This window comes from Mauremys mutica, chromosome 15, assembly GCF_020497125.1.
Source record: "Mauremys mutica isolate MM-2020 ecotype Southern chromosome 15, ASM2049712v1, whole genome shotgun sequence".
Lineage (NCBI taxonomy): Eukaryota > Metazoa > Chordata > Testudines > Geoemydidae > Mauremys > Mauremys mutica.
Window position 1 is genome coordinate 2,437,861 of NC_059086.1, and position 13,666 is coordinate 2,451,526.

A 13,666-nucleotide genomic window follows, 5' to 3' on the forward strand; every position below is an offset into this window, starting at 1 on the left:
CATAATTTGCAGATTGCATACAGCCCAAAGAAAATGCATGGTTATCTGCCTAGACAAGACATGAAGATAAAGTCAAAGAATTACAAAAAAGCATCACACAAGACATACAGTCCAGCCTGCAGTCAGAGGGGAACTCCAGACCAGCCTGGGAGCACAGACTATCAGGGTGCATTTCCATGTAAAGAGTGTGAAAGGTATGGCTTTATTATTAATCTTGCATTGTTCAGTGATTTCTACATGTCTGCTTAATTCAGTTTGTATTTATAAAGAAAGCATTCTTAATTAAAGGAGCACCATTTACTTAAAAAAATCTAATGATTTTTTTTAAATGAGTTAAATGCATGGTGCATTTCTCCCTGAGTCCCCTAGCCAATTTGTGTGATTTTACGACCACGTATAACTTTAAAAAAAAGTTTTTTCTCCCTCATTTCATCATGAAAGACCCACACAAATGGGAAATTGGCAAAGGTGAAACTACTAAACTGACTGTACACAAAGAAAAAATAAAGGAAAATGGTTTTTTTTTCCCCTGGTCTCTTTCATGTTGTAATGTTAGGTGTTTCTAACTGTAAAAGGCAAAATGATTTCAGATAAAAATGTGATTTTTTTACAATGGTTACTTATTGTCCCTTTAAATTAATGAACCCTGAAGCTGTAGATGCATATCCGGTTTCATCCGTAGGCTGACCCCTACATTTTGAAAGAGACGTAGGGAGTTTAGCTCCATGGCTGCCACTGATATTGTGGGAGAATCATATGACTAAAAGGAAATAGGTCCTTTGGCTGTTGCCAACCCATCCGTGATCATCCCCCCTTCCTTGTAGGCCTATTTCCCTATCTGTTTTCATTACAAAACAAATGCATCTTTTACCACAATGCAACATTACTTGTAGGTCCTGTTCAGGAGATGTGGGAATGGGACTGAAAAGGAAGAGAAAGTATTACCATTAGGGACTGAGGTGTATTGGCAGACGTGGTTGTGGGAGGAGAATAACAAGCAGTGCTTTTGGTCAGGATTGAGGTGCAATTGCAAAGCTGCCTGGGGAAGCTTCCGTAGTACTAACCTTTACCTCACCATATGCTGGTCCCTCACGTCCATGTGCACCGCACACCTGAAAATTAAGAGGAAAAATAAAGGGAGTCTGTTCTGCTCATTGTCTGGGGAAAGCTTTTCTGTGTGAATCCCATTTTATTTAGCCTTGTTAAGAAAACTAACAACTGGCCCTTGTTTTCTGTCAACTTGTAGGGTGTTCGACAAGATAAAAAGTCGGAATGCTCATATGAAATGCCACCGCGTGCAGGAGCAGATGGAGCCGCTGATAAATATTAAATGGCCCATAAAACATTAAAAAATGAGCCAAAGATGAAAGAAACAAACTCAGACGTTGACCTTCTCCAATGGTAACTGGGAAACCACGCGGGGTATCAGTGGTGGTAGTCTTGTCTAAGCTTGGAAAATATTTAAATGTTTTTTAGAATCTGATCAGTTGCTGATCATCTCTGTGCAGGGTTAGCTGACATGACAGTGTGCCCAGCCCACACTTCAGCTTATACCATTGTTGGCACTGCAGAAAAACACTCACTGTTTTTCCTAGTGCAGAAGCACCTGGCGAAGCTGGAAAGAAACCTCCACTTGAAGGTACTGAAAGGAGAGTTGTAACTGTTTGTATTTGGTAGGATGCCAAAGCCTATTTGGATGTTTTTAGTGTTTAGCACCAATATAACATTGTTGGCGTCAAGTTTAACTATAAAGAAACATTAAGGCATTAAATGCTCTTTACTTACATTAAAAGAGAAAGGATGTGTGTGTTCAATTAAGTATGCATGCCTGTCATTAAATTACAATTATGCATGGTTGAAAAAAATATATAGTTGTTAATGACTGTAAAATAGCTGTTGTACAAATATGAGAGGCTCTGTACTTCTGCTTTAGTTTAATTAAAAAAAAAGCCCTTTTGCCTCCATTTAAAAATAAAAGTTGGATGTGAATAGCCCTTTTTTCTTACCATCAGTTTATGAGTTCAGTTGCTGTTGTTAGAAAAGGTCAAAATAGGAAAATCAATGAGAAATTGCCATTGTATTTATATCTTTTTTGCTGAAACGTGATGGTCATGCCCTGCATTTCAGATTTAATATGCAGTCCTGCGATGATACATTGTTATTTTGTATGTGCTCTCTGCATAGCTTATTAAATTGGGTTCTTGAGCTCGAGTTGTAAAAGTTGTTATACTGCTTTTAATGGTTATTTCAAAACTAGTTATACCATGTTGGTGGAGCAGAACAGGGCATGCTACACGGACATTAGACTTGAAAGAATCAGTCTTATTTAACTTAACAAAGAGAATGTTAAGGGATGACTTGATTACAAGCTATGAGTACCTAGGTGGGGAACAAATAATTAATAATGGGCTCTTCAGTCTGGCAGAGAAAGGCGTAACACGATCCAGAGGCTGCAAGTTAAAGCTAGACAACTCAGACTGGAAATCAGGTGTACATTTTTAACAGTCAGAGTAATTAACCAGTGGAACAATTTACCAAGAGGTCATGGTGGATTCTCCATCACTGATGATTTTTAAATCCAGATGGGATGTTTTTCTAAGAGATCTGTTCTAGGAATTATTTTGGGGAAGTTCTATGGCCTGTGTTATGCAGAAGGCCAGACCAGATGATCACAATGGTCCTTTCTGGCCTTGGAGTCTGTGAATCTGTGTACCTAAATATATGCTGTGCCAGCTTCATACAGTCATTGGTGGGTGAAATATACAGGGAAGTCATTATCATTACTATAGTTGCTTGGATCTTCAAGTGCCTTACAGACTTGTCACAGGTCCAGTGAGCTGAGGCTGGGTAAAGGACAAACTAACATGGTTTGGAGTTTAATAAAAAGCCTGGCTTCTCTCAGGCAGAGCGAATGCTAAATTAAAACAAAAGGGCTTCATGCAGCCAATAGCCTCTGTGGGAATAACAAATTTGCAGGTCTTACATTCCCATGGGTAAACTGAACATATTAGTTAATTGGAAACTGCAAATTATGGAGCAGGGTTTTTCTTAATTGCACAACAGATCCAATCGTAGCAGAATTTTGTTTTTTACTAGTTTTCTTCATATTGGCTGTGATACCAAGGAATTTTTTTTATCAGCGTAGATTAAAATGGAAGAAAAGGTCAATAGAGCTTCTTTGGAACACTGGAATTGTCTAATTTGTGCAGGAGACAGAACGTTCTCAGGGCTCATCCAAAGCTGTGGAATTTGCCTCCACAGGAATTCAGAGTTACTTCAGACCTCACCACTTTCAGAGGCAAATACAAACCTCACTTCTTCAACCCAGCCATCACAAATAATAACATATAGCACATCAGCCTTCCTTCCTTTTATTTTTAGTCACATGCAGTTTTCCCCCAGGGGAGAGTAATGGAATGAGAGCCACACATGACATGTCAGTCCCTTGTTTATTTTATCACTGGAAGACACTCAGATACTACAGTGATGAGAGCAGCACAAGATCCAGCAACAGAACTAACGGTCTGTTTGATCTGTCATAAATCTTATAAGCTGTCTAGCAGTCCCACTGTTAATATCCCAGAATATGTTAAAGCACCATAGCAAGTCATAAATTACTGCACCGGTTTTGTCTATCCCTTTGTTTGCAGAAGCAATACAATATTGCAAAACTGCAAAGTTGAATTGTTATTGGATTTCTTTTGCTTGAACAGCAAGTCAAATATAACTAGGGTTCCCCCCCATCATTATGCGAGAACTGGAAAACAGATTTTGTTGCTGGGTTGGTGGCTGTTTTGCGAGGTTGGATGATGAAATCCTTCCTCACACTAGTCAAAATGCTCTTGTAGAGCCTCTTACTAAAGCAGCAATGTTCAGGTCAAGGGCTTGACAAACATACTCACCCATGGCAAGTAGGACAGTTTCCCTGGACGTTTGTCCATTAGCTTCTGCAGAATTTAAGGTGTTATTTTTTTTTAAAAAGTTAAAGATGAATGTGGCAGGGCAAAGACTCACCAGCACGGCGCCTCCTGCTGGTTGTCCAGGAAATTAGCTCTTTTCCAGCTCTGGAGTGCCCTCTGCCGGCTGATGTCTCGCCTGCTGCTGGCCCCCGTGTCCCTCCCGGACCCCAGTGCTCTTTGTCCAGGGATTCTGCCCACCGCAGCAACCCACAATCTGGGTCTCCCCACCTAGGGGAACCCCCAACCCCCTATCCCCACCTTGCCTCAGTGGCTACTGCCAGTCACCATCTAGCCCCCACTCACTGGGGTGGACTGCAGTCTGTAAACCACTCATCATCGGCAAGAGGAGTTGGACCTGCTGCCTCTGCCTATTCCTGGGCCACCCCTCTGCAGCCCTTGTACCCTTTTGTGTCCTTAACTCGGCCTGCAGCCTGGGGCTTTGCTAGACTGGAGCTCCCCAGCTCCTTCTGCCCTTCCTCAGCACTTCTGTACCCTGGCCCACCTAAGCTTCCCAGGCAGCCAGGTCCTCTCTCAGGGAAGCTAGAGAGAGAGTGTTTGTGTTTCACTCTCTGGCCCTCAGCCCTCTTATAGGGCCAGCTGTGGCCTGACTGGGGCGTGGCCCCAGCTGTGGCTGCTTCCCCCAATCAGCCTAACTTTTCCCCCGCTGCAGCCCTCTCCCAGGGCTGTTTTAAGCCCTTCAGGGCAGGAGCAGGGTGACCACCCTGCTACAATGAAAGAAAGCTTTCTAGCCTTACAACTGCAAAATATGACCAGCTGTCTTCTGAGCATGCAAACAGAAGGCCTCGAACAGTGCCTCCATTCATCTCAAGGTGCTCTTCACTTTGAAGCCTGTCACTCACCCAAGCCTTGTCTACATACAAGTTTCACTGGTTTAACTAAAAAATGTGCAAACACTGTGGATACCCTTGTACTGATTTAAAACTGGTCGTATTGATTTAGCTTGTGCCTGTAAATTTACCAACGCAAATTAAATTGATATAAACCAGTTTAAACTAAGTTAATTAAACTGATGCAAAATTAGTATGATCCAATTCTTCAGCCACTGAGACCAGTGTAAGTCGGGAGTATCTCCACTGAAGACAGGGTTACATGGCTTTACAACTGGTGTGTGAGTGAAGATTCAAGTTTATGGGCCAGGTCGTCAGCTGATGTAAATCAGCAAAGCTCCATTGATGTATTGTACCAGCTGAGGCTCTGGCCCTTTATGTGGGAGGTTTTCTGCTCTCTCTCCTCTCAACCAAGCCATGCATACCCTCTGAAAACTGGCAACAGACAGGGTCTGTCTTCCAGTCTAGTGACCCATTGCTAAGGGCTACCCTACGGGAACAACTTCCATCTGCTTCTCTCTCTTACCAGGAACAACCCGTTGGTGAAGAGGAGAGTAGCTCTGAGGACTGAAACTTTTATCAGTGCAACTTAAATAACATCTCAAAATAGTGGACAGTGGCCTGTTTCATAAAAACTCACAGCTTTTGACTATGTAGTAGTAGGATCCATGCAGCAGTGAATAGTCTTAACATTTACATATATTAATATATTTGACCTTTGTTTTGTAAAAAGATTGCTACAATGAGAATTTGTATATCCTTTAGGATTTTACTAGCACGCCCCAGGGCCAAATTCAGAGGTGATGCTAAGAAGTCCAAATTGGTAGAACTTAACATTTTCTTTCGGCTCTGGAATTATATTGTATTTGAGTTGGATGAAACTATCACAAAGTGGTTACAAAACCAGTGTTGTACATGTAGGGAGGATTTTGAAAACACTCAGCATTGGCTTAACTCTGCTTCTATTGACATCAAAGGATAATTTCAATGGGAATGAAGTTAGGCAAAATCCCACCGAGAAGGTAGGGAAGCGTTAAACACTGTTACACATCACCTCTGTACTCAGCCCCACCCCCACTGCATTTTAGTACTGGGCATGCAGATTTCTGCCCCGCATCTCATTACTGTTTCTCATTGATTCTAAAAAATCAAAATTTTGGTGTAAGAACAGAATCTGGTCCAGATTTTCAGGAGTGAGGACTGCTCTCCGATGCTCCAGGGTGCTCTCGTTGGCAGCAAAGGCCTGGTCTGGCAGCACAACAGTGGCTGGTATGGCAAGGTACTGCCTGCCTAATCTCGCCACGGCGGGGAAGCGGTGCTCATTGGTTTTCCACCAGTCCAGTGGGTTGGTGCTGCGTTTGCAGAGAGGTTCCACGATGTAGTTCTCCAGTTGCTGATGGATTTCAGGCATGCTCTCCGTTGGATCTTTCCCCAAAAGGATGTCATACATGCTCTGGGACTGGCCACTTGGGACTCTGTCTTTATGAGTAGACAGCTGGACCCCTGCTTCTCCTACCTCTGCTTTGTAATCTGAGTTCGGCACCCAGAACTGGGTAGAAGGTGGGGACTGGTGGTTGAAGACCTCTGATAGCATATTTTTGACTCTCTTATGCAGCTCACTCCTCAGGTTGGGACTCAGGAACCTCATCTCCTTAAAACGAGGGTCTAGAAACGAGGCAATAATCGCAGGGCTTTCCAGCACCTTCTCATCCTCTGATATACTCCAGCGCTGCATCAGCTCTGACCTTATATTGCTTACCACCATCTTGATGACATCGCTGGACTCTTCTAACTGCTGCCCAATGGCAGTGACGATACCATGGATGCAAGGCATCAGAGAAGAGATGGAGATGTTCTGCTCCTCACGCAAGAATGATGTCGCGATCTTAATCGTCCTCATGACTGGCACCAGGTCCTGCAAGAGCTTCCACTGGTGGTCAGCTAAGTTTTGCACAGCCAACGTCCCTTTGGGATGTTCCTCCAGCAGGGACATGATCGCCCATTTGAGGTCCAGGAGGCTCTCGCACATCTCAATGGTAGTTATCCAGCGAGATCCCACATCCATCACCAGCTTCAACTTGGTCTTGTTGATCGCTTCCAGCTTGCTGTTCAGCGAGCAGGTGGCTTTCGCATCCTGTTGGAAGTAGCTCACGATGCCCCGGGCAGCAGTCAGAGCCTCTTGCACCTGCTCAACCTCCAGCCCTGCCTTGATGCACAGGTGCAGAGTGTGGGCAGCACAGCACAGGCTGGTCCAGCCATAAGCCCTCTTGAGCGGCTGTGAATTCATCACTGTGTTCTGCAGGCTGTCGTGCATCACGCAGAAAATGGACTTGTTCGACAACCCAAACTCTGTCAGGATGCTGAAGAGCTTCTCTCCTAAATCACCTGCCCCTTTAGTCTCATGCACTGGCTGGGTTTCCAGGATGCATCTCGCCCGGCGCCACTCCCCGTCGATGAAGTTTGCCGTGATTGTCAAGTATGTCTGGTTGGGCTGGGACACCCAGAACTCCACGCAGATGACTATGGACTGGGCTGTTTGCAAATAGCGCTCCAGGTGCTGCTTCACCACATTGTATCTATGCCACAGCATGCTGGAGAGCTGAATAGGAGATGGGAGGGTAAAATTAGGCTCTAGATACCCAATGAGGAGGCCAAAACCCTTGTCTTTCACCACGGAAAGAGGATGGAGGTCACGAAATATCATCTCAAGCACCAGTTCCAAAATCACATCAGTCCTTGGTTCCGAGCAGGACGCGGCATGGTACAGGTAGTTTTCTGGTGTCATCTGCCGGGACCTCTTTATCATGTTCTCCTGAGCCATGCAGTCAGACTCGGAAGCCTGGTCATCCTTCAGCTGCGAGAGCAAAGTGTCGCGAATGCTGTGCTTCCTCACCAGGTGCTCCCGCATGGTGGTGGTGCTGTTGTGAAAGGAGAGCTGCTTCTTGCACACGTTGCACTCGACATAGGCATCTCCCAGCTTGGTGTAATAGTTCCACACCTTGGACTTGCGGCGGTCAACATAGAGGGAGGTGCTTGTGCCATCGTGATTTGCACCTTTCTCCCTCTTTCTCCTGGAGGCTGGGCCGAGGTTGGCTGCCATGTTGTAGGTGTTGAACACCATCGATATTTCCTCTGTGAGGAGGAGAAATGCCAAAGTTGCTGTTAATATCACGCAAAAAAATTGCATTAGTTCCCTCCCAACCCCTGCAAAGTACAGTAGTTTCATTATTTCATAGATTTTCATAGAGATTCAGGCCAGAAGGCACCATTAGGTCATCTAGTCTGATCTCCTTTATATCACAGGCTATACATTTCACCCCTGTGTTGAGCCCAATTACTTTAGTTAGTCCAAAACATTTCAGTCCTCAGGAGACTAAACTGTATGCTTCAGGCAGAGACCAGGAGAGACCAGGGTGCCACCAATGCCAGAGGCCCCTGCAGTGGCACGGGATTGATTAGGTGAGATATGCCCAGATGATCCCACCAGGCAAACTGTGCCTCAGGCTACAGAGGAACACGAATAAGGGACATGGATGGTAGAGTTGTAGGAAAGAGGATCTCTATTGAACATGCGGCGAGACCAGTATTATGTGTGGAAGTTCTAGAGTTGGTGTGAAAGCAGTCTGGTTCAGCCAGCATTTCTGAGCTCCTTGGTGCCACACTGAACTACGTCCCTCCTGAAATGTGACCCTTTTTCTCGGGTCCACTCATCCTACTACAAAGCAGCATGAAAAATTAAGTATAAACTTTTAGTTTTAGTTGGGAAGGTCTAATATTATCGTTTAGGTCACACTTTATATAAAGAGGATACAGTGATAAGTAGTTTATACAGGTTTAATAGATGTTATAAGCATCTATAGCCATGAGTGGCATGTACTATAGATGGTTATAAGCCTATCAGTAGAAGGCATTATAGGTGATTATGCGCAACCTGTTGACTTGTGGGACTCTAACAAGTGGTTAATTAACTGTTATAACATCTATTCATCCATTTGTAAACTACTTAAAAATGGTCCCTTCATGTGAAGTGTGACCATTATTTATACAGAACCATACAGGGGCCTGGCTCTACACAGCAATACATGAGGCAGATGATAACAACATAATGGCATCACTGCAAAATGCATTATTAAACAGAGGCCAGAGAAGTGCACCTACCTTGCACTGTCTGAGGGTAGGATTGCGTGATAACGGGGAGAGACTGCTCTTCTCTTATCTCCTCTTTGGGCTGTGCGTCCCCTCCGTTGTCCTCTGGCTTAATACATTTTTGCAAGAACTGAGATGCCCTCTTGGAGTTCACATCTGCCATTTCGCTCTTAAGGGTGGAAACGCAATGATCATTAGAACAACGACAAGGAGCATGGTCCTGCACTTCTGACTTAGGTGATTAAAAAGTGGACAGCTGGATAGGGGGCCAGATTCTGTTCTTGGTTCCATGGAATTTACAGTGGTGTAAGCAAGATCAGAATCTGGCCATGGTTCTCCTCTCCTATGGATATTACCTCCAGGGAATGACTAGTGATCAAATAATACCTATCATCCATGAATTTCACAGCACTTTGCAAAGCAGGTCAGTATTGTTAGTCCCACACATTTGTGCCACTGTATTTGTAGATTTTAAGGTCACTGCAATCATCTAGTTGGAGCTACTATATAACACGAGGCGTGGAATTTCACCCAGTAATTCCTGCAGTGGAGGAAATTGTTCTTCCCGTGAAGACAAGACTGCAGTCTGTTCTGTCTAGATGCTCAGATATTGCCGTGATGGGCAGCCATATAAGAACCCAAGCAAATAGCACAGTAGTATAAACCCAAGCCATAGGTCAGTCAAAGGAAAACCTCTGTAAGAGATCCAATGGGTGGGGTTTCCTTGAATGGCAAAGGATATCTGTTCTGATTTCCTAGCACTGAGGAAATACAGACTTCTAAATCCCCCCTTACCTCCCACCTTCAGTCATATTCAGAAGCTAAAAACCAGCCTTCTATCTATGTCAATATCAGAAGGGATGCTTACAGCAGCCGTTTATTTAAACAGGTGATCTTTTAAGCAGCTGATATCTACAACTGCACTGCAGCACTTCATGCAAGGAGGAGGGGCCATCTGGCAACAACCTGCAAAGACCAACAAGCCTTGAAGGCATCATAAATCATCAATGTAAATATCATTTGGACGGAGAGCTTTGCAATCAGGAATCTGTTGAGTCACCTATAAAACACTTGGCCATATGCGCTCCATATAGTGCAGACGATTTTAGAGGAAAGCTGCATGTCAAATTATGTAGCATTTCATGGGTGGCTAGGAATACCTATTTGTTATTTTACAATCATGAGATCTCATGACATTAGATACCATGGTGATAGATGCTATATAAAAACCTAAGCTAGGTCATCTTTGACAGCAAGAAGAAAAGAGAGCAAGACATATTTTCAAGCCAAAATTGCAGTCTCGGCATGGTTTGCACCTGTTTCAGCACGCTTGTCACAAGAGTCTTTTTAAAGTCCAACCCAGGCTTATCTCATTTGCTAATGCCTCCTCATTTTGTCCTGCCCTCTGCTGCTATTTATTACTGCCACTGCATCATTTAACTCTGCAAAGCCTTCCGAGGAGGGGAGAACATGCCGTTTGCATGAAAGGTGCTGCACAATGCCATTGAGAGTTGCGTTGTATTGTTAAAGGTGACGGTGGAAATAACCGAAGTGGTGACGTCACATTTAAAAACCTCCAGCTGGTCATATGCAGAGGCTGTAGTCAAAGAAGCTGTGCCTGGAAAATAATTTCAAGGTTAATTTGCCATAAGAATCTCTATTTTACCTCCCCTGCATTAAAACAGAGATTATGTCCAGCACAGAAAAATATACATCGTGCATAGACTGAAGCAAGACTTAGACAAATGAAGAAACAAGCAGGCATATGACAGTGTATACTCACTGCTTTGTTACCATGGGCATAATACAGGCTGCTGGCTTGTTTGCAGTCTCTGAGCTCTGTGCAGTGAAATGGGATAGCTAACCTTTCATCTGGAAGTAATTCATTTAGGGCTCCTCTCAAAAGTTCACACTGGGATGAAAAGTGATCTGAACTTAAATGGATGTATTCTTGGATGCCAACGAAGCTGCAGGCATGTCAGAGCACAGATGCTGCATACAAACTTATGCTTGTGTACAAACGGGGAAGGCGGCGGGGTAGGGGGGAGGACTTATGGTTCACATTTATAATAATACCTCAGCATCTTCAAAGAACTCTGCAAAATAATCCAATTAATCATTAACTATTTCAACATCAAGGGACGAATTCTGCCCTTGGATACCCAATTAATAAGACACAAATTTTTAAGTGTGGATAATTAGCCATTGGAAAAAACTCCCAAAGGGACTGGTGATTCTTCTTCAAATGCTGGTCCCTATGTGTATTCCACATGTGGATACACATGCACACCATGCCCCTGAAACTGGAGATTTCTAGCAAGTAGTGTCCATTGGTGCACACCTGTGCAGTTGCCCTCCTTGTGCTCTGAACTGAGGTCACTAGGGGATCAATGCCTCTCCAGTTCCTTCTCACCGCCACATGGTCTGAGTTGGAATCCTGTGCCTGTAACTACCTCTGCGTCTTCTTCAGAACCGGTGAATATAATTGTACATAGTTTTTAGTATTCTTAGTGTTGTTAGAGTTTTAGCATTGTAGCATAGTTAGTATAGCTTAGTGTTGCCTGTTGACAAAGACTATGCCCCGAGTCCTGGGGTATAAGAACTGTATCTCCTGCCCCTCCTTCTCCAGGAGAGATGGACACTAGCACTGCCTCTGTTGCCTTGGAGAGGTCACACCTCTGCTAAGTACAGCATCTGACACCTCTCCCCCGCCAAACCTGCAAGGGACAAGAGCTCCGACTGCAGAAATATCTTATGGAGAAGGCCATGAGACCTCAGTTAGATCCGAGCCAGGGAGACACGCCCCCCCCCCATACAGCAGTCTCAGCCGGTGAGCAGAACCCCTTGGAGCATGAGCTCAGGAGCCAAGGCCAGAGCTGCTAAGCTCAAGGACTCATTAACAGAAATCCCTGCTATTTTAGACTATCTCTTATCCCTGAAGACATCAGGGCTTTCTGTTCGTTCACTGTGGGTCCGTCTAGCAGAAATCTGGTAGAAGACTACTCCATTTTTACTAACCCAACAACCACTGGATTCCTGAAAGGTCTCGTTAGGACCTTCCCAGTGATGCTGAAACCTACATCAAAATGGAACCTCAACTTAGTACTATTAATACTTACCAGACCAATCTTTAACCCTTGGCCATGTATTCAGTTTCCCGCCTCTCCATGAAAATCGCCTTCCTAGTTGCCATCACATCAGACCAGATGGGTGAGTGACCTAGGAGTCCTCATGGCTGACCTGCCATACACCATTTTTCATAAGGAGAAGGTTTCCCTTCAGCATTTTACCTGCAAAGAACAAAACTGAATAGAAAATCACCAAGATGATTTGTCACTATAGTGAAGCAATGGCAAGGACAACCATTATCTGCTCAGTAATGCTCTCAGTAGATTTCTGGCTGCATCATTCTTTGTTATCAGTTGGCACATATTCCAATTCCTCCCACGGATGGGAGCCCACTCCACTAAAGCACAACCATCCTCAAGAGCATCCCTTCAAGAGGTACTCATACTAAATGTTTGTAGGGCAGCTCCCTGGAGCTCCATCCATACATTTACAAAACATTACGCATTAGTCCAGGCCTCCTCTGTCCAGCTGTTGGGACAGCAGTATTATAGACATCTATTCCGACTGCATCCTTGTTGGAGAGGTGTTGGTCCGCACTACCCTTTATGCCTTTGGTTTGGAGCATGAGGAGAACAACTGTGCAGGCGCAGACGAATGGACACTAATGATTAGAAATCAGTCTCATGGAGTGCATGCATACCCTCATGTGGAATATAGATAGAGACCACACATCTCAAAGAATCTACAGTTACAGATGAGTAACCTCCATATTCTCCATCTCGTAAAGTCTTCCCATCAAGACTGGATGACTTTCTGGAAGAGATGCTTTAGCCAAATATGTATTTTGGGGCTCAATACAGGTGTAACTGGATAAAATTCTATGGCCTGTGTTGTTCGGGAGGTCAGATTAGATGATCTAGAGGTCCCTTCTTACCTTAAAAATCCGTGAGTCTGTGAAACCCAGAATTTGGCTTTAGCCAATTAATACAGGACATGTTGCTTTAATTAAATCCCTTTATCTAGTAAAAGCGATAACTGTGGTCCACTGTGCAAGGCCCGTGACTGGGAGGCAGGATCACTGAGACCATGCAAAGCCTCATCAATATCCACGGTGAGTCTCCTCAAGTGTAACGATTCCTTAGGCTCTCATGCTGTCAATCCAGTTGCAGGCGCAGGATCCAACCTATTATGTCAATCAAAGAGTATATCTAATGAAGGCCCAATCCTGGGAATTGCCACGTGAACTCAACTCACAGTGACAGGGATAATTGATAGTGCCCAGCTCTCTGCAGGATATTTAGGGATAATCTTTCCTGCAGCTGTGCATAAAAAAAGGCTACAATCCCATCAGGAGAGTTCAGGTGGTACTACTACCAGAGCAAAGTGTGCATTGTATATTCATGATATACATCAAGAATGATAGTTTTTAAGCAGAAGTCAGCATTGTTGTTGATGGAGATATGGTCTCATAATATCCGAATATGCGTTTTCTGCATACAGCTCCAGTGGCCAAAGGATTTTGAATTACTTTACGAGTTCAGCCTAGCAACATACAATCTGCCTGTAGCCCAAAGAAGATGGATGGTCTTGTGGGAAAGACACTGGCTTGGGATTCAGATCTAGGTTCAGTGGCTGGTTCTGCTA

The 13,666-nt window shown here is 44.2% G+C and overlaps 2 protein-coding genes across 3 annotated transcripts in view; one reads left to right on the forward strand and one right to left on the reverse strand.

Moving 5' to 3' along the window:
- The window catches only part of ZNF541 (zinc finger protein 541), a 47,332-nt gene extending 45,193 nt beyond the window's left edge, over positions 1-2,139 (forward strand). Inside the window, exons 16-18 of one of the 2 annotated variants that reach the window (XR_006573761.1) lie at positions 13-194; positions 1,247-1,401; positions 1,509-2,139. Coding sequence is in view for 1 of the 2 variants with exons in the window: in XM_044989073.1 (XP_044845008.1) it covers positions 13-194; positions 1,247-1,349 (285 nt within the window). In the remaining variant the exon portion in view is untranslated. Of the gene's footprint in view, positions 1-12; positions 195-1,246 lie in introns of both variants that reach the window. The other variant, XM_044989073.1, reaches the window with a different exon arrangement.
- A 1,227-nt stretch (positions 2,140-3,366) lies between these two features.
- On the reverse strand, positions 3,367-10,789 carry LOC123349748 (E3 SUMO-protein ligase ZBED1-like). The gene is made up of 3 exons (XM_044987915.1): positions 10,737-10,789; positions 8,966-9,122; positions 3,367-7,939 (listed from the first exon to the last, which is right to left on the reverse strand). The coding sequence occupies exons 2-3, from the start codon at positions 9,114-9,116 to the stop codon at positions 5,892-5,894; spliced, it is 2,199 nt and encodes a 732-aa protein (XP_044843850.1). The 5' UTR covers positions 9,117-9,122; positions 10,737-10,789; the 3' UTR covers positions 3,367-5,891.
- Between the last annotated feature and the right edge of the window lie 2,877 nt (positions 10,790-13,666).

Bases quoted from the DNA above. Each gene is read 5' to 3' on its own strand.
- LOC123349748 (XM_044987915.1), bottom strand. From the start codon at position 9,116: ATGGCAGATGTGAACTCCAAGAGGGCATCTCAGTTCTTGCAAAAATGT. The intron at 7,940-8,965 runs GTAGGTGCACTT...TCCTCCTCACAG, and splicing joins CTACCCTCAGACAGTGCAAG to AGGAAATATCGATGGTGTTC.